The sequence below is a fragment of the Podarcis filfolensis genome, assembly GCF_964270895.1.
Source record: "Podarcis filfolensis genome assembly, chromosome: 1".
In the NCBI taxonomy this organism is placed as follows: Eukaryota; Metazoa; Chordata; class Lepidosauria; order Squamata; family Lacertidae; genus Podarcis; species Podarcis filfolensis.
In genome coordinates, this window is record NC_139604.1 from 89,487,664 (window position 1) to 89,514,499 (window position 26,836).

Genomic DNA, 26,836 nt, shown 5'->3' on the forward strand with positions numbered 1-26,836 from the left:
GGGTGTGACCTGAGAGTGTCATGGGGGCCAGATGGAGAGGCCCGGAGGGCCACATTCAGCACACAGTCTGAGGTTCCCTACCCCTGATGCCTGCCAGTGTCTGAAATCATACCCTGGGGTGTGTGAGGGAAGGCAGGCTCAGAGCTGGTTCTCAATTAAGCCAGCAGAGCAACAATGTGAATGGTGAGGCTGATGTGGTTTCTAGAATCAGATACTTGGATGTGAACAAGATATAATAACTTGCCTTTCTCTCTCTGTCTGAACGATGTTGGTTACATGATTTCCTGGGATTGCTAAAGGGGAGCATAAATGACTTTCTGCTATTCGGTTCACACAATTCATCAATGGCATGTTTAGTGAAGGAATCGTGATGTTAGCCTGAACAAAGTCAAAAACAGCACTGGGGGAACATGAGGCTTTTATTCCCTTTTAACAGCTCTGGACAATCTTTTGTTGTTGTTTAGTCGTTTAGTTGTGTCTGACTCTTCGTGACCCCATGGACCAGAGCCCACCAGGCACTCCTGTCTTCCACTGCCTCCCACAGTTTAGTCAAACTCATGCTGGTAGCTTCGAGAATACTGTCCAACCAATCTTTACCATTCCCCATATAATCAATCTCCCATCACCGCACAGTACAACTGCCAAAGCGGAAAGCATATTCTTTCCTGCTTCCCCCCTCCTTCTGAATGCTGGGAAGTTCTGGGAAGCTATTATAGGGTACATTTCTCCCTCTGCAGTTAAGAAAACTAGAGGATTAATAGGTTTTTTTTAAATAAATAAATAAAATAATAGTCTGCTTATGCAGTTAAAAGATTGAACAGGCACTACAGAGGCACAGAAGCAAGCCTGGCTTCTGTTTAGGGATGTTGTTGTCCAGCAGGACACTTGTGTATACCTTTGTATACATAGTGAGAAATAAATCCACTCACCCTGTGTCTACAGGACAGAAGCAGATGCATGCTAAGTATTAATGTGCTCCGGCCTCTGCTGCAGTGGGCATTTTGCCAGCGTCTCATGCACATTCAGAGTTTGGCCTGCTGCGCGATGTTTGGAGCGTTCATTCTGCCTCGCTTGTTTTCAGGCTGGTCTGGAATGTTGACTCACTCCATCTCTCCGGCACATCAGGAAGCGGGCACATGGCGCGAGGAAGCTCTCATCATCACTGCATCAGGGAGACAGGTATTGACTGAGCACTGAGCAGTCCAGATATTGATTCAAAGCACAGCCTCAGCCTCTCTAGTGTGTGTGTGTGTTTCTCCCACCGGGGCGGCTGGTTACGTCCTTCTGGTTCATTGCATTTAATCGGATTCCCTGAGCTGCAGAGCAGAGGCAGAGAATCAGCTCAAAAATCCATCTCCCTCCCTCAACAATGTTCACTTCAAAATCCAACACGGTGTCTCCTTCGCCATCGATGGAACCTGCCGATTCGGATGCCTTGGATATCAGCACCAAAGTGCAGCTGTATGGAGTGCTCTGGAAGAGACCCTTTGGGAGACCCTCAGCCAAGTGGTCCAGGAGGTAAGTGTTTGGAAAGAGCTGCCGTTGCAAAGAAAAGGCTCCCTGGGGAGATGGGGGGGGGGGGCGGGGGACGACAATAGAGTTTGTGCTGGAGGGGAAGAGCCAGAAAATCAAGGGAAGTCACCGAGGGACACTCAAGCCAGGCATGAAAAACCATTCCATGACCAAGCAGATGGGTTCAAGAGTTGAGGGGAGAGCTCAGCAAGTATGCTAAGGTTGTGTTCGACACAGTGTTGTAAGAGATCAGCTGCAGCTTCATAGCATCTGTAGGCTAGCAGGTATGTGTAGTGGCATTTGCCCTCCTTGGAGACTGGCATGGTGTCTCTGTCTGCTGCCCTCTGTGCCCCAGGGAAAGAAAATTGGAGCTAGCATTGGGCTAGCTTTAAGAAAGAATATGTGTGGCCTTTTGAAGTTCACAGAACACTTGGGTTTGGGGGACCAGGAATTCTTTTCTGGGTAACTGGTTGCATGTCCTGAAGGCAGGACATGGGGCAAGTATGACAGGGAGGAGTTGTGTTGTGAGTGATGTCGCAGGTACTATCCAATAGGGGTCTGTGACTTTCAGCCATGTTGCGTTTGCTCTCACAATTGCCACGCTAGCTGGGGAAGGTTGCGGTTTGAGCTGAGAATGTGTGATGTCCCCATAATGCAGACACTTTTCCTTTACAAAAAAAGACATCAGAATGTCTACAAAAAGTGGAGGGGGTTGTGTAGGCGTTTTCCCCTTTTTGGATGGGATCTGAGCATCAGTGGTTCTGTGAAATGAGTATTTTGAGATGCCCATGACAATTTCTTAGGATACCAAATGTGCCCCTGGACCTAGTAATATCGTGGACCCCCATCTTAGGCCCAGATGGAACTTGCTCCTGAGTAAATGGGAAGTAGGAGTGCTGTGGGGACCTAGTGATGTATTATGAGTCATGTGGAACCGGTCCTGCTGATGGATAAATCTGGGTAAGGGATTTGACTACAAACACTCATACATAATTTAAGAAATTGTGTCACCATCAACAGTAAAGTACCTTCGTTAGGAAAAGACTACTCTCAGCGACTTTCCCCCCTTCTTCCTGTCGTCTTTCCTTTTGTTTCATAAGTTCAGCATGACACTAGTTTTGTTAATCTGTTACAAGAAGAAAATGACAGCCAAGGTGCTTGGTGTTTACAAGCAAGTCCTATTTAAAATTCCAGAGTCATGGTGTTTCTGAAAGGAGCCAAGGACTGGTGGTTTATCCCCTGTGAGAGAGAACGCTGAAGGGCAAAAGATTCCTTCACAGTTGGCAGAAAGTTCTCTCCGATGCTCATTTCCTCCAAACTAAATTGCTTACATGCAACTCCGGCCTCAGAGCGTAATTATTAATGCAGCAGTTTTATTGCTGGAAGTGGTCACTTTTAGCAGGTAGCATTACTCAAATGCGTATATGCATCTAAGCTGTAAGAATCAGGGGGTGCTAGTTGTGGGAAAGGCATGGGGAACTTGTAGGTCTTTCCCAGAAATACAAGGGTCTTTCCTAGATCTTTCTTAAGATGTCAGGAATGAAACAGGAGGTTTTTTGCTTGCCAAGCATGTGCTCCAAATTTGGGATTTTTTGGGGGGGGGAGAGGGAGTAACTTCCTCCTGTAATGAAGGAACAACCGCAGGAACCTGTCTTGTTCATCTAACCTAACATTGCCTACTCTGATTGGCAGTAGCTCTCCAGACTTTCAGGCAGGGGTTTCCCCGAGTCCTACCTGAAGATGCTGAGTAATAGATTTCTCCCATTCTAAATCCTTTCCCAAAGTTCCTTTCTGACCTACAGCATCCCACCCCACCCCTAGTTTGGTCAACAGCCCTTTTCACTGTTTTGATCTAACCCCGTGGCTGCTTTTGGACGTATCTCCAGCATCACATGACTGCTCCAGCCCTGAGTCATCATCATTTGTCACAGACTCATAGACTTTTAGAGTTGGAAGGGACCTCGAGGGTCATCTACACTCCAACCCAACCTCCCGCAATGCAGGAATTACAACGAAAGCATCCATGACAGATGGCCATCCAACCTCGGCTTAAAAACCTCCAGTGAAAGAGAGCTCACAACCTCTCAAGGGAGTCCGTTCCACTGCCCAACAGTGTCAAAGGCCACTAAGATGAGCTTCAGGCCTAATCAGAGAAATTAAGCTGAGTGTTTCATATCCCAACCCAATACTCAGCAGCCACAATACTGGACCACCTCCTGGCAAGGAAGGGAAGCCGTCTTCTGCCCATAGTGTAGCTGGTGCAAAGGGAAGGACAGGTTAGGTTAATCCAAGGGAACGCAAGGGACTCTTTCTGCTAACATAGCTGGTCTCTCTGGTGCATGTGTGACCCCACCCTCCTCTGTTGTACTTTCCTTATAAATCCCTACCACCACCCTGAATTAAGGCTTTAACGGCAAGAGAAGTTGGCACTGAAGAAGAATCTACCCAGGATCATCTACATGCCTCCTCTATTTGAGCAGGACCATCATAGAAGAGTCCTTCTCCTTTGAAGTCATCCTTTGTTTGCAATGCTGTGTGTTCCAAGCCCAGTTTAGAGATAAAGACCATGACAGAATGGCCGCCTAAGATAGGCTTTCAGTCTGATCCAGTGGGTGGTATTTGCCGCCCCATTTATTGATGAAGAATGGTTGCAAGAAATGCTGGTGAAATTTTTGGCACAACTGTACTGCTCATTGCTAACAGCAGTATGTATTTGAATAGAACTTAACCATGATACATAAATATGGGGAATAACTCTGTCATTTAGAAGCCTCATGACAATAATGGTATGTTGTTTGTTAACTTTGCTGCCTTAAATGTGCATTCTGAAGTTGACCTCCTTTGTAAAGTTTTATTTTGAAATCTTTAAGATAACATTTTAGTTCCCTGTTGCTTTGAACGTATACTGTACTTTATATTTGACTTTCTTCAGTAATGTTTTATTTGGGATTGTTTTATTTGATGTAGGTTTATATTTCTTAAAAATATAAAGCACTATAGAAATGATGATGATGATGATGATGATAATGATAATATAGAGGAAACAAGTTTTTAAAAAGCTCCTCATTGTTTCACTGTCACCTGCCCAGGAACATTTTTGGACCCATCTGTGACCCGCACTTTGAGAAGCACTGCACTATACTAAGGTTCCAAAGCCATATAAAAGTCATGATTAATCAGGGGAAATATCTGGACAAACTTTAGTTAACAATTCAGGATGGTCAGACAGAAAACTGCAGTTAACAAACAGGAACACAGCACAAACCTTATCCACTCCTCCACACCAAATGTCTGTTGCCTGACCTATTTAAATGGCTTTGGAAGTCATCCTGGCTTCGGTTGATGGGAGTTGTAGTCCAGCACATCTGGAGGGTAGCCGGTTGGGGAAGCCTGTCTTAGCCTTCCAGGTGTCACATGCATCCCACTGAGCAGTTTCAAAACTGAACCGCCCTGGAGGCTGTCTTGTTCCACTTTTACTGGAATATCCCCAGAGGAGGAAAGATCACCCCAACATCAATTAGTTGCTATACTTAGTTCCTGGAGCTATTCCAAAAAAAGCATTGAGGGCTCCAAGACCCAACAACGATGTTATAATCTGTGGGGAATACTTAACACAGCCCTTTTATGTTTTCAAAACGCGCTTATGAATATTACCTAACTAATCTCATTGACTGTGTGTATTAGGAACAAAACATTTATGGATGGAAAACAGGCTTTTGTGGAGTTGATCCCACAATCTGGCTCTTTTTCTTTTTTTCATATAAGCAGTCTCAGTCATACCAGGTGTGTGTACAGAAAAAACATACTGTGTGAGTCAGCAGTTTGTGAAGGTAGTTCTCTGGAAAGAACACATGAGGCAGAATCAGTGCCTGGATATGATAATGGACTGGATGTCAGTAAAAACAAAAACACACCTTAGAATCCAGAAAAGCTGGAGACAGTGTTAGTATCTGGCTCACCTGTCCAGGTGTGTGGAGTTCAACCTGTTCTGAAGGGGGTTACGCTCTCCCTAAAGCAGGAGTGTGGAGCCTTCCACCTTTGGGCAATCAACATAATAAACACTCCTGAACATTATGTCCTCCGGCTAGAATTAGCAACACTGTGACAGTGGGAGCTTATACAGTTGTCACCTGAACCCTAAGATTTCTTTTGACATCATTAATGTGAGTACTATACTCCCCTACCATGAACAGTTTTTGTCTTTTTTGTTGTTGTTTTTTAAATAAGGATGCTTCATCAATTTCTGGATATCTTCTGTACTGAATCCTCTAAAAGGCAGCAGAGACAACACTTATCTCCAGCTGTGGCGCTAACCTCCACAACACTTAAGTTCAGAGAATAGAGATGACCTCAGATGATTTTTCCTCTCAAAGAGGGCTTGGTTCCAGTACTGGTGCTGTGAGGTGCTTTTTGCTGTCCTGCACTTGATGTCAGGCAATTGGCATTGGGATAAGGATAAGTATTGGCATAAAGCGTAAGGATAATAATAATAATAATAATTTTTATTTATACCCAGCCCTCCCCAGCCAAGGCCGGACTCAGGGCGGCTAACAAGCAATAATAAAAACAAGTTGAATGAATACAACTTAAAAACAAAATTAGAATACAACATTAAAATATTGAAACATTATAATATTAAAATGTAGCCTCATTGCAGGAAGAGAAAGGAAAAGAAAAAAGAAAGAGGGGGAGGGAATCAAATTGGCTCCAAGCCAAAGGCCAGGCGGAACAACTCTGTCTTACAGGCCCTGCGGAAGGAAATCAGATCCTGCAGGGCCCTGGTCTCATGAGGCAGAGCATTCTACCAGGACGGAGCCAGAGTTGAAAAGGCCCTGGCTCTGGTTGAGGCCAATCTAACTTCCTTAGGGCCTGGGACCACTAGGGTGTTGTTATTTATGGACCTTGAGGCTCTCCGTGGGGCATACCAGGAGAGGCGGTCCCGTAGGTACAAGGGTCCTAGGCCGTGAAGGGCTTTAAAGGTCAAAAGCAGCACCTTAAATCTGACCCTGTACTCCACCGGGAGCCAGTGCAGCTTGAAAAGCACTGGGTGAATATGCTCCCATGGCAGAGACCCTGTGAGGAGCCTCACTGCAGAATTCTACACCTGCTGGAGTTTCTGGGACAGCTTCAAGGGCAGCCCCGCGTAGAGCAAATTACAGTAGTCGAACCTGGAGGTGACCGTTGCATGGATCACTGTGGCCAGGTCGGGGCGGGAAAGGTAAGGGACCAACTGCTTGATGCGGTGAAGGTGGGAAAATGTCGCCTTGGCTGTTGCTGTAAGAATAAATGTGGCTGTACTTTTATGGATACCTCCCATGTCTAATTTAGGAGGTTGGGCTCAAGCAGGATGGAGGACTAGAATGGGAAAGCAATTCCACACAAATGCCCTTTGAATGACCACACCTGATCTCTGCACTTAAGTCTTCTCAAGTATTGTCTTTAAACTTCCTGGAATCCATTTTATTATACCTTTTAAAAATGAAGAGTTTATATTTTTCAGGGAGTAAAAGTGAAATGCTAAAGACCATAATTTCTTCTTGTGATGTGCATTCTAGTGGCCGGGGGTGGGGTGTGGAGGTGTCCCACCATGGTCACAGTCGAACAGACTTGTCAGGTTCTTATAGTGCAGCAAAATAAACAAGTCTGCACAGCATGGGCAGCGATCCTTTACCATGCCATCTTTCACTCATGGAAAAGCCACCATCCACCTCCAGCCTTCAGTTCTTCGCTAAGAAAACAAGGTCTTCTGGAAGACCAAATGCAAAGAAATCTTTAACACTAGAAAGCCCTGAGTGTGGCCACAAACGAAGCAACTTTGCTCACTTGACAGAATGGAAGAAAAAAATGGTTCTCCCTCCTCCACCTTCACCACATGCCCTGCTAAGTGGGTTCAAATATTGACAATAACAAGAAAAAGGCAACTGGCTCCTAATGAAGTTGATGATAATAGATGTTGGTGCAGTGGCTATGGTGTCAGACTAGGACCTGGAAGACCAGGGTTCAAATCCCTGCTTGGCCCTTGGCGCTGTGATCTAAACCACTGAGCCTTTTGGGCTTGCCAATCAGAAGGTTGCTCAGTTCCACCTCCTGCCAACCTAGCAATTCGGAAACACACCAGTGCAAGTAGATAAATAGGTACTGCTGCGGTGGGAAGGTAAATGGTGTTTCCATGCACTCTGGTTTCCGTCACGGTGTTCTGTTGCACCAGCAGTGGTTTAGTCATGCTGGCCACATGACCCGGAAAGCTGTCTTTGGACAAACACTGGCTCCCTCGGCCTGAAAGCAAGCTGAGCACTGCACCCCATAGTCACTTTTGACTGGACTTGACCATCGAGGGGTCCTTTACCTTTTTTACCTCACCAATTTGTTGTGAGGGTACTATGGAGAGGGTGACCTTGAGTTTCCTGGATGAAAGGTGGGAGTCATTACATATCTCTAGGCGCCAGGCAAAAAACATTTTTCTTCTCCCAGGCCTTTGGTTTATTAAACAATCTATGGCCTTTTAAACTGTGTGTGTGGTTATTATTATTGTTTGATATCATGTTATGTATTTTTGTGTTTTTATATTGTAAACTGCCCTGTGATCTTTGGATGAAGAGTGGCATAGAAATGAATGAATGAATATAACTAAACTTAATATTAGAGAGTCCCTAGACTAACACTTTGCATTTGAGATGGGGATGCAGAGATTTGCATTTAGCCATGCCATTGTTGACGGAAGTGCTTCTGGAGTGATTTACTGAGGAACTGGAGAAAACACCTATCCAAGCAGGAGCTTCTGGGGATGATGAATCAAGAGGCCCTTATTCTGCTCAGACAGAAAGTGCCTTTCCTTTGCCAAGGCTGAGAATTGGAATAGCTCTGAAGTATATTAGCAATTAAGGGCAAACCTATCATCTAAAGAAATATTGGGAGCTGCAAACCTCTCAAGCTCCTTTTGTCACTTTGAGAACATTCAAAACAAATCTCCAGCCTGGATAATTACATTTCACTTTAGGCTTCAAATCCCTAGACAATGTCAGTGGGTTCTATATTCAGTTTTTTCATACTCTGCTAATGTTGCTTTGCTCCTTTCACACATAAGAGCAAACATGGGGGAACAGTGTATCATTCCAGTATTTGGCCTCCTGAGGTTCTTAAGCCCTCCGAACTGCAGAGCTAAAACTTAAATGTACAGATAATATTCATAGAACACTCTCACTGCTGGGATGGCTTACAGTAGCAAGGGAATATCCTTCATCCCATTAGAGGGTGAATTTGTAGTCATCTCTTTCGATCTAACTCCTTCTCTGGGTTTGCTGGTGAAAACCCCTCCACAAAGATAATCAACATCCACTGGCATGCAGTCAGTGGACCCTTAGGGGGACTAGACTAGTCCTCTACATGGTACCCTGGTGCCTATTTCCCAAAATCCTGGAAGCTTCCGCCCGGCTTGGAGAGGGAGGCTGGATGCTCATGCACATGTGATGACCCCTCCCCAAAATAGCCCATGCACACCACTACCACCATCCAAGGGTGAAAAATAACCACATTCAGTGATTCAACCAAATCCATCCCCACTTTATAACCCAATGTGTAACTGCTTTCAGTTAATATCTCTTGTTTTTCATGAAGTTTTGTGTGTGTGTGTGTGTGTGTGTGTGTGTGTGTGTAAAACAATACAAATGAACTACTAGCAATAAAAGGCCTTCTCAAATTATCTTCTAACTTGGTGACTCACAATGTAGCAATTTCTAACGAAGGATAAAATTATTTTGAATTATTGTTTTGGCTGATTATGCCAAAATCATCTTCTTTCTGCCACCATTTTATGCCTGGCTCTGCCCCTGTGCCACCATTTTGTGACTATTGGGCCTCAGTAATTTTCAGCCATCTCAGGTGAGTCCTGAGGGTAGAAAATTTGAAAACCTCTATTCTAAACCTTTCAGGTCTGATAGTATCAGGTCAGCCTATTGGTTGGAAGCACAGAGCTGTAAGGGCAGCTACAATACTAGCCAATCAGCACATGTCATTGGAAGGAGAGAGCGTGGTGCACATTGCTAGAGAGATCTGCAGGTCAAACACAAAGTTTGGTAATATTAGCACTTTCCACAGAATCATGATACAGTCCACCTGCAGTATTGTCATCCATATGAAATTATTGGGGAGTTAAGTGTTTTTATAAAATGTAATATTTCTGTCTTCCTTTCTTTTCAGGTTCTTTATCATCAAGGAGAGTTTTCTGCTTTACTATGCTGAGAATGAAAAGAAGAACTTTGAAAACAATCGCTACTTTAATATCCACCCTAAAGTAAGCAGCATCTGCAAATGCGCTCCTCATAGACACCTGGAGCTAGACTCTTGTGTATCTTCTTCATAGAAGATATCCCTGGAAGTACCTAGGTGTGCTAACTGGGCATTAAAAACACGAATGTGTATATTTCTGATTCTTGTCCCTTTTAAATATGAATGAATGGGTATCCAATCATTTCCTCTGTGGGCACTTGAGTGTTGCCTAACTCAGGGGTCAACCGGTGGCACTATGGGAGATCTCAATGATTAAGCTGGGATATGAGGATTCAAGTGGACCCATAGGTACTCTGGACCTTAGTTGTTCAGGGCTTTGTAAATTAATACATGTACATTCTATAGTTCATGTACAGTTTCTCATAATGCACCTTTAAAGAAAAGTCAATGCACATTTTCTCTCAAAGAATTCTGGGCACTGTAGTTTTTAAAGGGTTGCTAGGAATTCTAATCCTCTGTGCGGTAAACTACATTGCCCAAAATTCTTTGAGGGAAAGAATGTGCTTTAAAGATATAACAGTCTAAGATAGATCCATATTGTTATGACTGCTACTGCAGAGGGGCTGCAGCTGAAAAAGAGTGATGTCGTCCGTGGCTGAGGGGAGATCTAAATGGGGGACTTTCTGGTTTTTCTCTAATCTCACCAAAGGATGAGCTAGAAACCACCATGATAGATACCCATTGACCCTAACTCATTTTAAGCTGCAAAGGTAAAGGTAAAGGGACCCCTGACCATTAGGTCCAGTCGTGGCCGACTCTGGGGTTGCGGCGCTCATCTCGCTTTATTGGCCGAGGGAGCCGGTGTACAGCTTCTGGGTCATGTGGCCAGCATGACTAAGCCGCTTCTGGCAAACCAGAGCAGCGCACAGAAACACCGTTTACCTTCCCGCCAGAGCGGTACCTATTTATCTACTTGCACTTTGATGTGCTTTCGAACTGCTAGGTTGGCAGGAGCAGGGACCGAGCAACGGGAGCTCACCCCGTCACAGGGATTCGAACCACCAACCTTCTGATCGGCAAGTCCTAGGTTCTGTGGTTTAACCCACAGCACCACCCGTGTCCCATTTTAAGCTGTATCATGCTGCAATTCAGTAGGGAGTCACACGAACTAGTCTAAATTTTTGGTGTGTCTCCACAGGGTGTCATACCTCTGGGCGGCTGCATCGTTGAAGCCAAAGAAGAGCCAAACATGCCTTATGCAATGAAAATCTCCCATGAGGACTTCCACGTAAAGACAATTTCCTTTTCCTCCTCAGTTTACAGTATTTTTTCAAGCTGTTGCAAGCCGCCAATTAAGGAATAAGCTGAGTGTGCTGACAGATGAGAAATGAATGTGACTGAAACTGCCACATACAGGAAGCTGCCTTATCCCGAGTCAGATCGTTAGTCTATCTAGCTCAGTATGGCCTGCACTGATTGGCAGTGACACTCTGGGATTTCAGACAGGGATCCTCCTAGCCCTGCCCAGAGATATTGGGGACTGAACCTGAGACTTTCTGCATGAGGATTAGATGCACTACCACTGAACTACAGCCCTTCTCCACTATATATATTCACGCTGCATATTTCTTATGGGGAATGGAATGACCTCCCAGTTTTGTTTTCTGTAACTGCAGCTTTTCACATAAGGCGCTGTGGTGTCAAAGTAAGGCTGTTTCTAGACATTACACTAGTTAAACCAGGGGTTAACAGCCTTTCTGGGCTTGTGGCCACCTTTGCAAATTGGAGAAACTGTTGTAGATACAGCAACCTGCTATATTGACTGCAACATAGTTGAGCAAAAGATTCCTGCTTTGCTGGGGGTTGGACTAGATGATTCTCCCTTCCAGCTCTACAATTCTGTGATTCTATGAACAGAAGCCTTATTCTAGGAGGAGAGGGAACCCTGTGGACGCCAGGGAAGGCCTCTGTGGGCACCCGGGCACCCACAGACTCCACAGTGGTGATCCCTGGGCTTAATAGTTATTCTCTCTCCCCAGGGACCTCTGAGAATAGTTTGTAAGGGTGACTGGGTATCCCTGGTCTAACTACAATTCCTAGTCAGACCATCTAGGTCAGCTTTACCTACAATGACTGGCAGTGCAGAAACTCCAGGGTTTCAGAGGGGGGTCTTTTCCCAGCTTTACCTGCATTCCCACCAACATTTCTCTGATGAAAATACGTCGGAGAAATACAACCCACGCTTCTTACTGGGCTGCCCCAGCCACTCTGGGCAGCTTCCAACACATATAATAACAAAACAATAAACATTAAAAAAACCACAACCCTTCCCTTTACACGATTGCCTTCAGATGGATTGGGGGTTGGATAACTCCATACCCTCCAACATTTCTCCAATGAAAATAGGGACATTCTAAAGAAAAGTGGGACATTCCGGGATTAAATCAGAAACCGGGGTGGCTTCTCTAAATCAGGGACATCCCTGGAAAATAGGGACATTTGGAGGGTCTGTACCTGGAGATGCTGATGTCTGAACTTGGGATTTTCTGCATGCAAATCTGATGCTCTACAACTGAGCGGCAGTCCTTCTTCCCCCTGTTAAATTAGCATAAAACTGATGTGTCTAGTACAGATATACTCCCTGGACACTCGTCATACACAAGCAAAGAGGTTCAGGTGGACCTGGGATTTGGGCCAGATCAGACTGAGGCAGCCCCAAATCACCCTGAGACAGATTAGGTCCATTCCACCCACTTTTCATCCAGTCAAAAGTGGGTGCAGCCAGGTGTGTGTGTGTGTGACCTTCCTTTCTTCCCTTGTTGACCACATGCTTAATTGCATGACTGGGCAAGGTCCACAATTAGGATTGGGGTGGCCCAAGATCATCCAGGGTTGGATCAGGACTACTCTGAAACACTGGATTAGGCCCCAAATCAGATCAATGGGCCCATGCAACAGCCCTAATATTTTCATACCGCTTCTCTCTTCATAGCCGCTGTGTTTCTCTTTTAAGGGTACCATTGTCCTGGCAGCAGAATCAGAATATGAACAAGCCCAGTGGCTGGAAATGCTACAGGAGTCCGGGAAAGTGTACGTATCTGAGGAGCTGCTCTGTTAGGCTTGCACTTACTTTAAAGCTACTATTTACCTAAGCTCTGGTTTCATTAATACTCTAATTGTTAGCATTAATACTATCTGCTGCTCTTTGGGGGCTGTATCCCAAAATATATAATTTGTAGTAGTAAAGCCAAGAGGGTAACGGAGATAATGGCAAGAATATGGCCACAGTCAGAAATCTGTGATGAGAATAAAGAGCTTGCCTGCCCCTCTCCTCAGCCCAGCCACAAGGAGAAATTTTGATGCCTTTGCTTCAGTTTTACTTTAACAGAATTCAGCATTTTGTTCAACCTCTCAGCTGTGGTTAACATTAGCTGCAGTTTGTTTAAACAAGCCATCTCCTGAAACTATAGTTTGAAGTTGTCTTGTTTCAAACAAACCATACGCAGTGTTAACCGGTGTGGTTACGGAAAAAAGAGAAGCAAAAACTCCAAAACTCCTTTCAACTCCACCAGAGGAGGGGAGGGAAGAACATGCAAGCCTGATGGAGCTTGCAGCAGTTTGTTCTCATCACACTAAACTACAATTTAGTGGGGAGATTTGGGGCTGGGATCAAGTGGAAATTGGGTATGGCAACTGAAGTGGAGGGATTTTCTGAGGGGTAGGCAGGGAATAACAGCCCTGGAAAGGGGAATGGGAATTGTGGGTACCTTCAGGTTACAGACTCCTCTAACCCAGAAATAGTGCTTCAGGTTAAGAACTTTGCTTCAGGATAAGAACAGAAATTGTACTCCGGCGGCGCGGCAGCAGCAGGAGGCCCCATTAGCTAAAGTGGTGCTTCAGGTTAAGAACAGTTTCAGGTTAAGAACGGACCTCCGGAACAAATTAAGTACTTAACCTGAGGTACCACTGTATATCCAGCCAGAGTTAAGAACTTAGACACACATTCCTAATTCTCCCAGTGAAATCAATGGCATTTAAAGGTACTTAACTCTGTCTGGATTGTGGCTTTGACTCTGAGAATGAAAGCTGCTTTCTCCAGGTACCACTGCATCATCAAGTCCCAGATTTCGTAACTTCCTAGTAGGCACATTGTTCTGACTAGCAGAACAGTACATTTAAGACTAGGGAACTTTACAAAGTGGCCTCTGTACTTAGGTTACCGTGTCCAGGAGTGTTTATTATGCCACTTACTACTGTGGTTCTGTGGCCAGGAGATGAGGTCCCTTCCCTCCTAATCTAGATGCAGGCAACTAGGACCATAGATGCATTTCAAGAAGATGAATCTCATTGTGTTCTTCTCATCAGCAATAATGCAGCTCCCCAAAGTTCTACAAAGAAGTCTGTTACTCCAAAATTCTTACCCTGCAATATTCAGCAAGCATGTTTTTTTTACTGAGGCTGCAAACCTTGGCATACTCAGTGAGTCCAGTGCATAAACATAAGAAAGACTGAGCTGCACACTTGCAATCCTATGTTGATTTAGGTGTGTTTTATATTGTTTCAGTGGGCTTAGGGACCCCACACTGAGCATGGAACTGGACTGCAAGTGCTTGTCCTCCTGACCTTCATGCTGTGTTTCACATAATGAAAGGGGAAGCTCTTTCCATCTCCGAGAAGTAAGCAAGGCAAGGGCTACAGCGGGAGGCACTCCCAAAACAGATGGGGAACTTTTAGAGCCCTATAATCGTCAGCTAAGCTGCTTAAGTTTTGCTGTTTGCTCCATACCAGCAGTTTATATCCAGCTAGAAAGATTTTATTTCATTGAAGCTTACAGGGAACAATTAAAAAAACAAAAAAAACCCTTTTCACCCACCAGGGTTTATTCTAGGTTTTGTGTGTGTACTCATACTGGGGAAGCAAGGTCACAATAGCAGTAGCAGGACGAAGCACATCATAACTTTTAATAAAAGGCGCCTATGCATCAGACAGAGCATTGGCCATCTATACAGCAGTCCTAAGCAACCTTCTTGGCAGGTGTGACTGAAACGGAAAACTGGCTTGTGAGTGAACATGCACTGGGTTGTTCTGCCAATAGCTGCAAGCGTGAGTTTCCAGCTGCTCCATATTGACCTGGGACCCATTATCCCAGAGATAATAAACAATGGGCGGCTGGCAAAATCTCATGAGTGGACTTGCACGACATCCCATTCCTCTCGTTTGCCCTGCAGACACACTGCTTTGCAGGATCCCACAGCCCCCCACAGCCGATTTTTGGGGTGCACATGGGACAGCAGTTCACTGTTGTATGAATTAATGTCTGCCCCACTCACCCCTGGACATTATTGGATTTCCTCTGATGCACTTTTAAACGGCTGACTCACCCCTTGCATGTGCAAATGAACGAGGGAAGAGAGTCAGCAGCACCTAATTAGGCTGTGGAAGTTTCCAGCCTCTTATTGGTTCACAGTATAGTTTGTTAACTGTCTGGCAGGCCTTTAAAAAAAACCCTGGAGTCATATCAGACTGGGTCTTGCTTATTATGTCAATGTCCCCTAACCTCCCTATGTCAGCTTACCTGAACTTTCTGCTCCAGTCCTCCCTTGTCTTGCTTCATGAACTGCTACAGAACTTTCTCAGACGCCAACCTTTGTTTCCTCTTCCCCTCTTTATGGGACTTGCCTCACCCCTAAATCTACGAACTATGAAGTATGCCATCAAGCCAACCTAGATTCCAGCCTTCAGCTGATAACCAAGCGAATGTCTGCAGTGCAAAATACCCTCCAGAACTCTAGGCCTACAGCCCAGCTCAGTCACAAGTACAGTGGTACCTCAGGTTAAGTACTTAATTCGTTCCGGAGGTCCGTTCTTAACCTGAAACTGTTCTTAACCTGAAGCACCACTTTAGCTAATGGGACCTCCCGCTGCCGCTGCGCCGCCAGAGCACAATTTCTGTTCTCATCCTGAAGCAAAGTTCTTAACCCGAGGTACTATTTCTGGGTTAGCGGAGTCTGTAACCTGAAGCGTATGTAACCCGAGGTACCACTGTAACAATCTAGATTGCTGCTTGCGTAATCCTTGCTGCAGAAGCAAAATCACCGAAGAGCACCTTTGCTGCCCAGAGGAGTTTAAAATAGCTCTGAGGAATTGCTCCACCAGTCATGCAGTTGCTTTGTTAGGAGAGAAGCAGAGAGCCCGTGGCCGTGAAGGTCAAGGAGCATTTTGAAAAATGTGGGCTTCAGCGGGACAAAAGCAAGCAAGCTGGCCATCCATAGCAGAGCAGGCACGTCCATTTTGCTCTCTGCGTGGCAATCTCAGTCCAGGGACCTCAGATATAGGGACGGACGGCATTCATCTAGTTCAGGGAATGCTTCCAGCATTGGGGGCTGCATTCCCTGTTGGGCAACCTTTGGGTGGGGGGCACATGCCGGGGGGTGCAGAGAAAAAATCTGGCCAAGCAACAGGTGTGTATTATTATTATTATTATTATTATTATTATTATTATTATTATTTTTATAGTGCCCTATACCCAGGGGTCTCAGGGTGGTTCACAGAATAAAATCAAGATATAAAACCACAAAATATCTAATAAAAATAAAACAGCAACCCAATACTCCACCACACAAAAAAACACATTTTAAAAGGGCATAGGATGTAAATTGGATCAACCAAAGGCCTGGTTAAAAAGGAACGGTTTTGCCTGGCGCCTAAAGGTGTATAATGAAGGCACCAGGCGAACTTCCCTGGGGAGACCATTCCACAGATGGGGAGCCACTGCAGAGAAGGCCCTTTCTTGTGTTGCCACCCTCCGGACCTCTCGAGGAGGAGGCACACGAAGAAGGGCCTCAGAAGATGATCTCAGGGTCCAGGAAGGTTCATATGAAAAGAGGTGGTCCTTGAGGTCTTGCAGTCCTGAGCCGTTTAAGGCTTTATAGGTCAAAACCTCTTGTAAAGTAGACTGGAGCCACACAAACACCACTGATTCCTACATGCATGTCCTTGCACACAGGTAACCCTGCACCCATCTGGATAAGCAAGAAGCACCGTCACAGTTTAAAGACACATTCCGGCCGACCAGAAGCACTCAGAAGCTGGTGCAAAGTAGGGGCAGTGATGGTGTGGCCCAGGGAGAAAGGGTGTCATCTGCAGAGCGTCCTGAGCACCAAACCGAGAGGCCTGGAAGGTTCAGACAACAGCAACAGAGCACTCAGGCTTCCCCGGCAGTTAATTCAAATTATTCATCGATCCTGAGCTCTGGATCCATCTGTTGCTCTGAAATCTGGGTGTGGTCCCGGCCCACATCCAGGCTTTGGGGTTCACGTTTCCAGCCTTTCAGGATGTAGAATCTGCCTGTGGAGGGAAATCGGGAGGGTTGTGATTTGTGGGACACAAGGGGAGAGTTTTGGAGCTACTAGAGCTGCAGAAAGCCTAGGAAATTGAAAGAGATGGTTAAAAGGACTTGATGAATTACTTCGGCCCCAAGCTTTTATTGCCATTTTGTTCTCTGGAGAGAAATGAGTTTCCTGATCCATCGTCGTGTTGGCGATTTGTTTTCATTATCTCCAGCTGGTAGCCTATCTGTTCAGGTTAATGTACTTGGGGAACAGGCTGCCCACACTCGCCATTTTTTCACAGGCCATCTCTCTCCCTCTCTGTTCAGTGTTTGTGAAGAGCTTCTTCTGCTTTCACAGCCACAGGGAGAGGGGAGAGTGCAAACTTGACAGCAGGCTGTTCTTTAAAAGGAGCTATTTCCATCCTTTCATTTGTTCTTTTCTTCAGGACCTGGAGAAACGCTCAGCTGGGAGAAGCCATGATTGAGAGCCTCGAAGCCCAGGGACTCCAGCTGGCCAAGGAGAAACAGGAGTATTTAGGTTGGAACTAACAGCCGCTAGTCCTCAGGGAGGAATAGCGTATCAGCAGCACAAATCAGTATATGATTAATGCATTGTATCATTTGTAGAGCGACATCAGTGTACAGTGTGCTTTATAACATGTTGTTGGGGTGTGTGTGCCAGGTGTAATGACCCCCCCCATATGCAGCATCCCAGGTGCCTACCTTCTTTCTGTAATGATGGCTGAGTTAACAGTTCTGCCTGTGTACCTTCAAGACCTCATCACCAGTGACCTCAATTAAGCAGCATGTTCTGCTAAGCTATTACAGCAGACAAAAATAAAGCAGAGTTAATGAGTGCCTTGGGAGCGCAGACCGTTCCTAGGTTCAAAGATACTCGTTTTGATGTTGTGATGGAAGCTTCCAAGGTAATGTGACTCTGGCGGGGGAGGGGGCATTTTCAGGAGAACATTTCCCGCTCCTGTCGTAGCCTGACACCTGCCCATGGAGATCAAGTAGGGAAGGCCTTTGCGGTGCACCTCCTATGTCAAAGCACAGGGACAGAGCATTCCAGACTATAGGAAGACAGCATAATTTATGCAGGGTAAATTATGCAAATGTAACTAATCTCTAGCCCAAACTCTGTTCGGGAGTGGAGCTACTACTGACAGATGTGGGGCAGTTTGACTTACACCACCTTTTTGGCAGTGTAACTTCTGGGTTGCAGGGTCACATATGTCTGAGTGACTGGAGTTTGGAATGGGGCAGTGGTAAAATAATAATAATAATAATAATAATAATAATAATAATAATAATAATAATTACCACCCATCTGACTGGGTTGCCTCAGCTACCCTGGGCAGTTTCCAACAGAATATTAAAAACTTCCTTCCCCTCTCCCAGAAGGCCTCTTCTTTAGGGATTCACCCTGGCTTAGTCGGCTTGGGCTGAACCCTGACTGAGCCTGGATGCGGGACTTATACCAGCATATCTTTGGCCAGGCATCCCCAAACTCGGCCCTCCAGATGTTTTTGGGACTACAACTCCCATCATCCCTGACCACTGGTCCTGTTAGCTAGGGATGATGGGAGTTGTAGTCCCAAAACATCTGGAGGGCCGAGTTTGGGGGTGCCTGTCTTTAGCTGACGGAGGATGGGGGACTGGTATAGTCCAGGCTCAGCCAGCTCAACCATCTATCCCATCCTGGCAAATCTTGGGTTTGGATTGCTGAGGCCGGTTGGGGTAAGGGGCTGGGCTTTCTGAGTGGTGAATTAATAGACTGGAATCAGGCAATGGGAAATTTAAGCACCTCCCACCCACTTGTTCTCATGCAAATCCCACCCTGAAACATTTGCATGGGAGCTGGGAACACTGTGCTGTTGTTTCACAGTGCGTGCTTCCTCCCCCAAGTGTATGAACACAGTCAAAGCCCCTTAAGGACTAGGAGTGAGCCTTTTCACTGCTTTGCTGCTGACCTTGTTCAGTGTGTACTCTTTTTAACCATCCGTTAAATGAAGGCAGTGATGCCATCCTACTTGATGAGAGGAGTTGTAAATCTAGGTACATTAGTAGACAATGACCCCCTTGGAAGGAAGGCACTAAAGGCTGAACAAGTTGCTGTTGTCATTTATAATTCATTTGGCAGGAGACTGGTGGGAGACGAGAACACACGAAAGCAATCTCATCATAGTAAATTCAAATAATCACAGCTCAATATGCAAGAAGCGAGGTTCTCGCTGTGCTGTGTTTCAAGGTCCATGCAATTTCTGTCCAACTGTCTTAAGCAATTTGCTTCCATTCACTTTTCCCTGTCTGTTTGCAGATAAACTGATGGAAGAGACGGAAGAGCTGTGTCTACAGAGGGAGCAGAGAGAGGTTTATTCTCCTTTTAACTTTCTGACTTTGTTTATTGACAACATGCGTAAGAGCAAGACTTCCATTTAATGCAATAGAAACAACTTGCATTTTATGCCCCCCCTCCAGAGGTTTAGAGTGAAGGGCGTCTGGGGTTTTAGGAAAATCTGTGATAATAAAATTATGGGGCAGCTTGGGGTCCAGTGATTGTACAGTATCATGATCTCTTCTTAGGGTGAAGGCAGATGCAACACTTTTAAAGGCTTTCCTGGAAGCACACCAACTTCATTCTATCTAAATATAGATAGAATACTTCGGGGGCGGGGAATAGTTCTGCAAGTTTTGAAGCACTAGCTGCTATTCACACCATGCCTCATCATTGCATCAATAAATTTTCCCCAGATCAGTTTGCACGTCACAAATGATTATTTATTTTTTTAAAAAATCAATCAATAAATGCATAGGCAGAAAAATACAAGAATGTTGTTCATATAGTGCTTCAATTTTTTAATTTTTTTAAAAAAGTGGTCATCCTGGACAAACCTTGATGGCATCTCTTTAAAGCAGGGGTGGGGAGCCTGTGGTCCTTCAGCTATTGCTGGACTGCAGCTCCCAGTCATCCCTCCCTGACCATTGGGCATGCTGTTTGGGGCTGAGAGAGTCAGGCAGCAGCTGGAAAACCACAGGTTTACCCTCCTTTCCTAAAATTCTCTGTGGAGAGCACTTCCATATTGGAAATTATAATATGGTTGTCCCTACTGATCACTGAACGTACGGATTTGTATTGTGCATTTGTTGCTGCATATGCACACATTGGCTGCATTCTCGCTTTACCCTTAGTCATAGTTTGTTTTAACTATAGTTTGTTAAATAAACTAGATTAAATCTTGCACACAGGCAAAGGAACTGTTGCTTTATTTCACCCTGTGCTGGTTTTGTTTTCAAAATGCTCTAGCCTTGCAGCTCTGTAGCCTGGCAGTCATCTGGGGTGAGGAACCAGAACATGCCAGGATAGTGGGTGTAGACACAAAGAGAAACTAAAGTTAACTCACCCCTAAATTTGTAAGCCATCTTTAAACCATGGTTTCATGTTCTGGTTTGTTGGCTACAAACAAACCATAGTTAGCTGACCAGAGCAGGTCTAGTTATAGTTCAGTTTCACAAACTATGGCTTAGCTTCATTGAGAACCAGGCCACGGTGAAAGTGTGTTTTGCTATTACCCCCTTCTGTGTGTTTGCATACAGCAAACGTTGTGTGACGATACCTGTGCAAGGTTTGTGTTCTCTTCTACATGGAAGTGTTTTCCACAGATACATTTGTCATGTTTTCCACATGTCAGCACCTGGCACAGTATGAGATAAGGAACTTTGCAGCCTTTTGGGCATTCCATGTACCTCCTCCTCTTCTCTTTTAAGGCTCTGGAGCACCTCAACCAAGTACTGGAGGCAGAGAAGCAGCAGTTTGAGGAGGTTGTGCAAGATTTGCGAGTGGAGCAAGAGCAGATTAAACGGTAATAGTACCTGAAGCGGCCTGGTGAAAACGTGGGTCCTTTCATTGGCATCTAGGGGTGATTATCTTGAGGGAATGGCCACCTTAGCAAGCCCTCACTGAAAGTCCTTATTTCCTGGTACATCCCATTGCTTCTTAACTATCCTTGTGTCCCCCACTGGCTAGTTCTTGTAAATTGACCTCCATATAATATCAATACATGTATTCTCCTCCTTTGGCAATTTGGGCTCCTCTTTTGGATATGGCCTTCAGGTTTTTCTTGTGCCCAGAATGACTTTCCTAATCTGAAGTTAATAAGCCTTAAATTTTGCTATTCTTTCAAGCAGCATTTTTACCAGACGCTGTCATTCGGCACACAGCTGCAAAATATTTACCAAACTCTAGTAATAGTTACCTTAGTGCTGTCATGGTGAACGTGCAACTTGCAAGGCTGTTTCTCGCAAAGCCGGGCCCACCTGCCCAGACCCCCCCCCACCAGCTGTGCTGACCAAGGTTGATGGGAGTTGTAGTCCCAAACATTTAGAGGGCACTAGGTTGGCGAAGGCTGCACGAATCAAAATTTCTTCCCCCAACTGGTTGTTTTCCAGGGAGCTGGAGATGACTGCCCAGTCCCTCAAAGGAGTGGAGGAGGAAAAGAAAGGACTCCGAAACCTGACAGAGACATTGCAGAAGACCCTGGAAGTAGGTGTCTTACTTTCCACCTCTCTCCAGATGGCAGCCTTTAAGATCTAGCAACTGTTTTCCATGGAAATCATTTCAGAATGAGTTTTTAATCTATACAGTAAGAACTAAAATCTTAAGGCTTCAAGGAAAGATGTTTTGCTTATAGCACAATTCCCTTATTCATGGCAGGGATGTTTTAGGAGATCGTACAATGGGCTCCTGGGCTTTTTGCAATACATTTTGTGACTCACACATTAATACCCAGTTTTCATTTCCTGAACCAATACATGAACCAAAACTCTTTGAACATTTCATTCCTTGAAATGTTGCACTTCTCTGCATTTTGGAATGCTGCTTACCAATCACAAAAAGCATTCCAAAGTGTGTATACTTGGCAAAATTGCATTATTTTAGGAGAAATGTACTTGAAAATGTGTATGAATTTTGAATTCTTCATTTTTAAAAACCACAGAGATGTGGAAATGGGAAGAACGGATGTCAAGACTGGGAAAAAATAGAAATAGACACTGAAATCAACAAAATCATCTATCAACAAATTAATTATACCTCCTGGTATAATTGTCTTGGAAAGTCACTCTCAGAATTATGGGTTTTCTTTGTTCACATGATACATTTCCCATGTAATCTCAAGGGTTGCCTGCCTAAATGCTGAATGAGAGATAGAAATTATGCTGGTCAAGTTTCTTCTGTTACTGAGATGCAGTGATGAGAAAGGGTCAAGCTGCGAAGTTTCTATTTAACGAGGGTGTGTTTAAAGGACTGCTATCAAGGGAAATGTAGCGACTCTACTTTTCATACTGCAACTAAAGGCTCGTCCACACTTGGCTTGCCCCATTCCTAGCAAGCAAGAGGTTCTCTGCTTGCCCCGTGCTTTTTAGACACAGGTCCAAGTGGTTTTCCATCTGCCCTGCCACTTTCCCCAGGAAAACCTGCTCTTTCCTGCTGAATCAGAGAAAACGTCCATCCACGGAAAACCCAATTGATGTTTGCCCCGATTCAGCGGTAAAGAGCAGGCTTCCCCAGGGGAGAGTGGCAGGGAAAGAGCAAGTGTGGACGAGCCCCCTATGTGAACAGAAAGTAAGGGGTAACCAATCCAACCTGTTTGTGTGGCTTGAAGGCACTCTCCCTGGAAAAGCAACGGACTCTGGAAATGCTGGAAGAGAACCAGAGCGAGTTGCAGCCCCCGACCAGCCCTAGCTGTGAGCAACCTGATGCTGCCGGGGGTCTGCAGAGCAGCTTGCACCAGATCGAGGAGAAAATGCACCAGCTGCTGGAGGAGAAACTCCTGGCTGAGAAAAGGTGAGGGGTGGGGGGTGGGGAGGAGAGTCTTCCAAACAGACAGGATTCCCTGTTTGCAACCTGGTTGAAAGAAGCGGGTGACTTGGCATCTGTGGCTTTTTGTATCCATTCCTCCCTTGACTCTATGGCTCCTGCCATCTTGTGTCATCCCACAGGCAGGAGAGGGAGTGGGAAAATGGGGGCAGAGGAGGGAATGGGCCAAAGAGGAGCCACTTCTGTTGTGTGGAAGGATTTGAAGGTATAGAGTCAATCTGTGGGTTGCAACCTGGCAACTCTAGAAACACAAAAGAGGCAGAGTAATGGGGACAACGGCTGAATGTGTCTCTGGTGCTGCTTTGCAGGATGAAGGAGAATGAAGAACGCTCCCGAGCTCTAGAGGAGGAGCGGGAGTTCTACTCTTCCCAGTCGCAGGCCTTGCAGAATTCGCTCTCAGAGCTGACCGCTGAGAAGCAGCAAACCGAGCGAGATCTCAAGGTACTGATAGCTGGGGATTCAGTTCGATCTGATTCAGCTTGCAATTAAAGGGGACTCTACCTAATTTGCCCTTTCCCAAACCATACGAGAACTGGAACACAACCATCCTGTGAGCCATTCAGAGAAGTTACACTTCCCTGAATGTTGCAATCCCAAGTAATGTGACAAAAATGCATATATTGAGCCAAAGCAAAATGCATATATTAGTGAAAATGACATTAAAAATGCATTATATTTGGGGGAATTGCTTTGCAAATATGCGTATATTGGGCAAAATTGTAGAAATTTGTACTTAAATGCTGATAAATGTTCATCGGGACTTTTTGAAAATATATATATCACAAGCTAATGTGGAAATCTGCATAACTGAACTTAAGATTGGAAAAATGAGAAACTGAGAGAATCTGAAATTGACTGATTCACCCATCCCTACTGATAGCCCTACACCCACCCCTACTGTACACCAATTTGGCTTCTGCTTTAGGCTCAGCAAACAATCTCATTATCCTTCGCTCTCTGTTGCCAACAGCTGAAGGTATATTCTTTGTTCAAAAAGTTATATGGCCTATTCCTACACACATAACACATGAACTTCACAATAAAAGCAATATAAAAGAAAGGTATACATTGGGAGACAAGTAACCCACCCCAAGGCACCAAACGTTATGAAGGACACTCCTCTTTCCTCAAAGGTCTGGCACAATTGCGTTCCTCCCAGTACTTTCACACAGAATGTTGACTGGCATGGCCCAAAAACATCTTTTAAATAGATAAATACATACCGTAGATGAACAACTTATATACAGTGGTACCTCGGGTTACATACTCTTCAGGTTACATACATTTCAGGTTACAGACTCCGCTAACCCAGAAATATTACCTCGGGTTAAGAACTTTGCTTCAGGATGAGAACAGAAATCGTGCTCTGGCAGCGCGGCAGCAGTAGGAGGCCCCATTAGCTAAAGTGGTGCTTCAGGTTAAGAACAGTTTCAGGTTAAGAATGGACCTCCAGAACAAATTAAGTACTTAACCCGAGGTACCACTGTAATACAATCCATACCATAATTAAATAAATTATGCCTGAATTAGGTCACAGCATACAAGTTCCCAGATGTGCCTTAGAAGAAGACAAGGAAAGAGAGAGAGAGAGAGAGAGCAAAAGGAAGGAAAGCAAGGAAGGAAGGAAGGAAGGAAGGAAGGAAGGAAGGAAGGAAGGAAGGAAGTCCTTGCTTATGTTTTGTCTTTTGGTGTTTTGTTTCTTTCCCTGGGTTATTTTTATTGGTTGGTTGAGGGCTGCCTGATTTCCTTCCTGCTCAGGCAGAGGTGAAGGTTCGCATGGACCTGGAGAAGCGTTTACAGGAGGCTGAGGAGGCCCTGCAGAGCCTGGAGCAAGGCCTGAATTGCAAGCACCGTAACAAAGAGAAGGAGGAAAAAATGAAAGCCGACGTCAGCAATCTGAAAAGTAAGCAAGCCATAATTTATCTTGCCTTCCCCAACACGTCCGGTGCCATCACCCCAAAAATCCAGATGAACAACTGAAAGCAGAAGCCTACTGTTGATCCTCGTCAGCCGGAACTGAATCTCCTCAAGGAGATTTTCCAAAATGCTACATCCATCTGAACTGAGGCTGCGTAAGGCACATCTTAACTGGCTCCCTTGGGTGTCTCTTCCCTGCAGAATTCTTTGAAGAGTGCATCCGAAATGCTGAATTGGAAGCCAAGATGCCCGTGATCATGAAGAACTCTGTGTACCTCCACAAGGCGGCCACTCGCAGGATAAAAAGCTGCCGTTTCCATCGCAGGAGATCCAGCAACTCCTGGCTTGACTGTAGGTGCTATTCCCCATATTGTCCTATGGCCTGTGGGATTGCATTGTGGGGTGCCAAGTGCAGATTTTGCAGGAGCCCTGCCTTGCAACACTAGGATGCAGTTTTGCTAAGACCAGCTCTGACACCCCTTTCCCTTGCATGCTCCCCTGTGGCTGAGTGAGTTGACCTTTTCTCTTTGGCCTTTGCACTGAATTATATGCATACAATGAGGTCTCAAGGCCACACTTGCGCTTGTCCCTTGCCTAGAAAGCATCAGTCCAAGAGGTTTCTTGCTTGTCTTGGGCTTCCTAGGCATGTGTCTGAGCAGTTTTTTGTGTGTCCCACTGCTTTCCCCGGGAAAACCCACTGCTTACAAATGAATTGGAACAAATCTGCCAGTCTTCAGAAAAACCGATTGATGTTTGTTCTGATTCAGCAGTAAACAGCAGGTTTACCCTGGGGAAAGTGGCAGGATGAGCCGTTGTGTGGACGAGCCCTCAGTCATTTCTGCTAAACACCACCTAGGTCAAACTTTATCATAATAGCTTCCAGATTCAACAACCCCATTCCTCGCCTGGTGTGGCTCTCTCCCGGCACTAAGTGTTGTGTGCTGTTTTCATTTTCAGTGCGGCAGTCCCAGTCGTTCATGTATTCGGAGGCCGAGAGCATAGAAGACCTGAAGCAAGCGGCCAAGAGGCTGACTCAGGACCAGCACTTCCGGGAGACCATCTATCAGATCATGATATCGCGCCAGAGCTCCTCCTCAGGCAACAAAAAGTGAACTTTTGCTCCTTCTCTTGGGAGGGAGAGTCCGAACTCAGCTTGCCACCATTCCACTCGGCCAAAAACCAAATTGTTGCGATGAGGAGGTGGAATTGAGATGCCCGCTGGCAGTGCGCTCTTTCTGAGGGAATGATGGGCGGTGACTAGAACACTCTCCATTGGTGGAGGTTGTGGTTTGCCGCCATTCCTGAGGGGAGAGGAGCCGTTTTGCCAAGCATGTTATGACTTTTCTGCCAGCTGCCCCGTCCCATCAGCTGAGACTCCCAGTTAGATGTGCTTTGTCAATACTCCATAGTTTGCCTCAAATCAAAACCACAGCTTACTCTTAAAGGGGACTAGTTTGACCTCCAATTACACAAGAGGAAAGTCTTTTTTTCAATGTGGTGAGAGGAATCATATTCCTATTCTGCTTCCTTGGGTTTCTGGTTGAATATGCAAGTATGACCAAAACGCTCCTCAGCTTATGTGCAGGCAGTTCCCCTAAGCATAGGGTGGCTACTTAGGAGACAGTTATCTGTATTTATTCTGCTTTGGCTGCAAAAACTACATGCTTCTCGTATACCATTTTTGTGCTTCCCACTTCCTCAGAGTGGCAGGACGTTTCAAGGGCAGCCTTCCACACAGTTGGTTCTCTTGCAAGGCAAGAGGTCTGAGGACTTAACAGGCTTTTTATGGGGTTTGTTTACAAATTCACAAGCAGGGCAGGGTGGTGGCGGTAGATAGACATTGCTACACTTTTGAAGCTCTTTAAAACAATAGGATACCTTTGTAGCTTTCCCAAGGCTGCTTCTTGCTAGCCAGCGGCAAAATTTACCTCGTCTTATTTATTGCCCAAATTCAGGTGGCTCCCTCCCCTCCT

At 45.4% G+C, this 26,836-nt stretch overlaps 1 protein-coding gene across 1 annotated transcript; it reads left to right on the plus strand.

The window, feature by feature from the left end:
• The first annotated feature begins 588 nt into the window (after positions 1–588).
• Positions 589–26,302, plus strand: PLEKHD1 (pleckstrin homology and coiled-coil domain containing D1). The gene is made up of 13 exons (XM_083607220.1): positions 589–1,518; positions 9,709–9,802; positions 10,937–11,026; positions 12,752–12,828; positions 17,515–17,606; positions 19,389–19,441; positions 20,837–20,931; positions 21,518–21,611; positions 22,732–22,913; positions 23,255–23,387; positions 24,705–24,849; positions 25,065–25,214; positions 25,821–26,302. The coding sequence occupies exons 1-13, from the start codon at positions 1,370–1,372 to the stop codon at positions 25,973–25,975; spliced, it is 1,509 nt and encodes a 502-aa protein (XP_083463346.1). The 5' UTR covers positions 589–1,369; the 3' UTR covers positions 25,976–26,302.
• Positions 26,303–26,836: the final 534 nt, after the last annotated feature.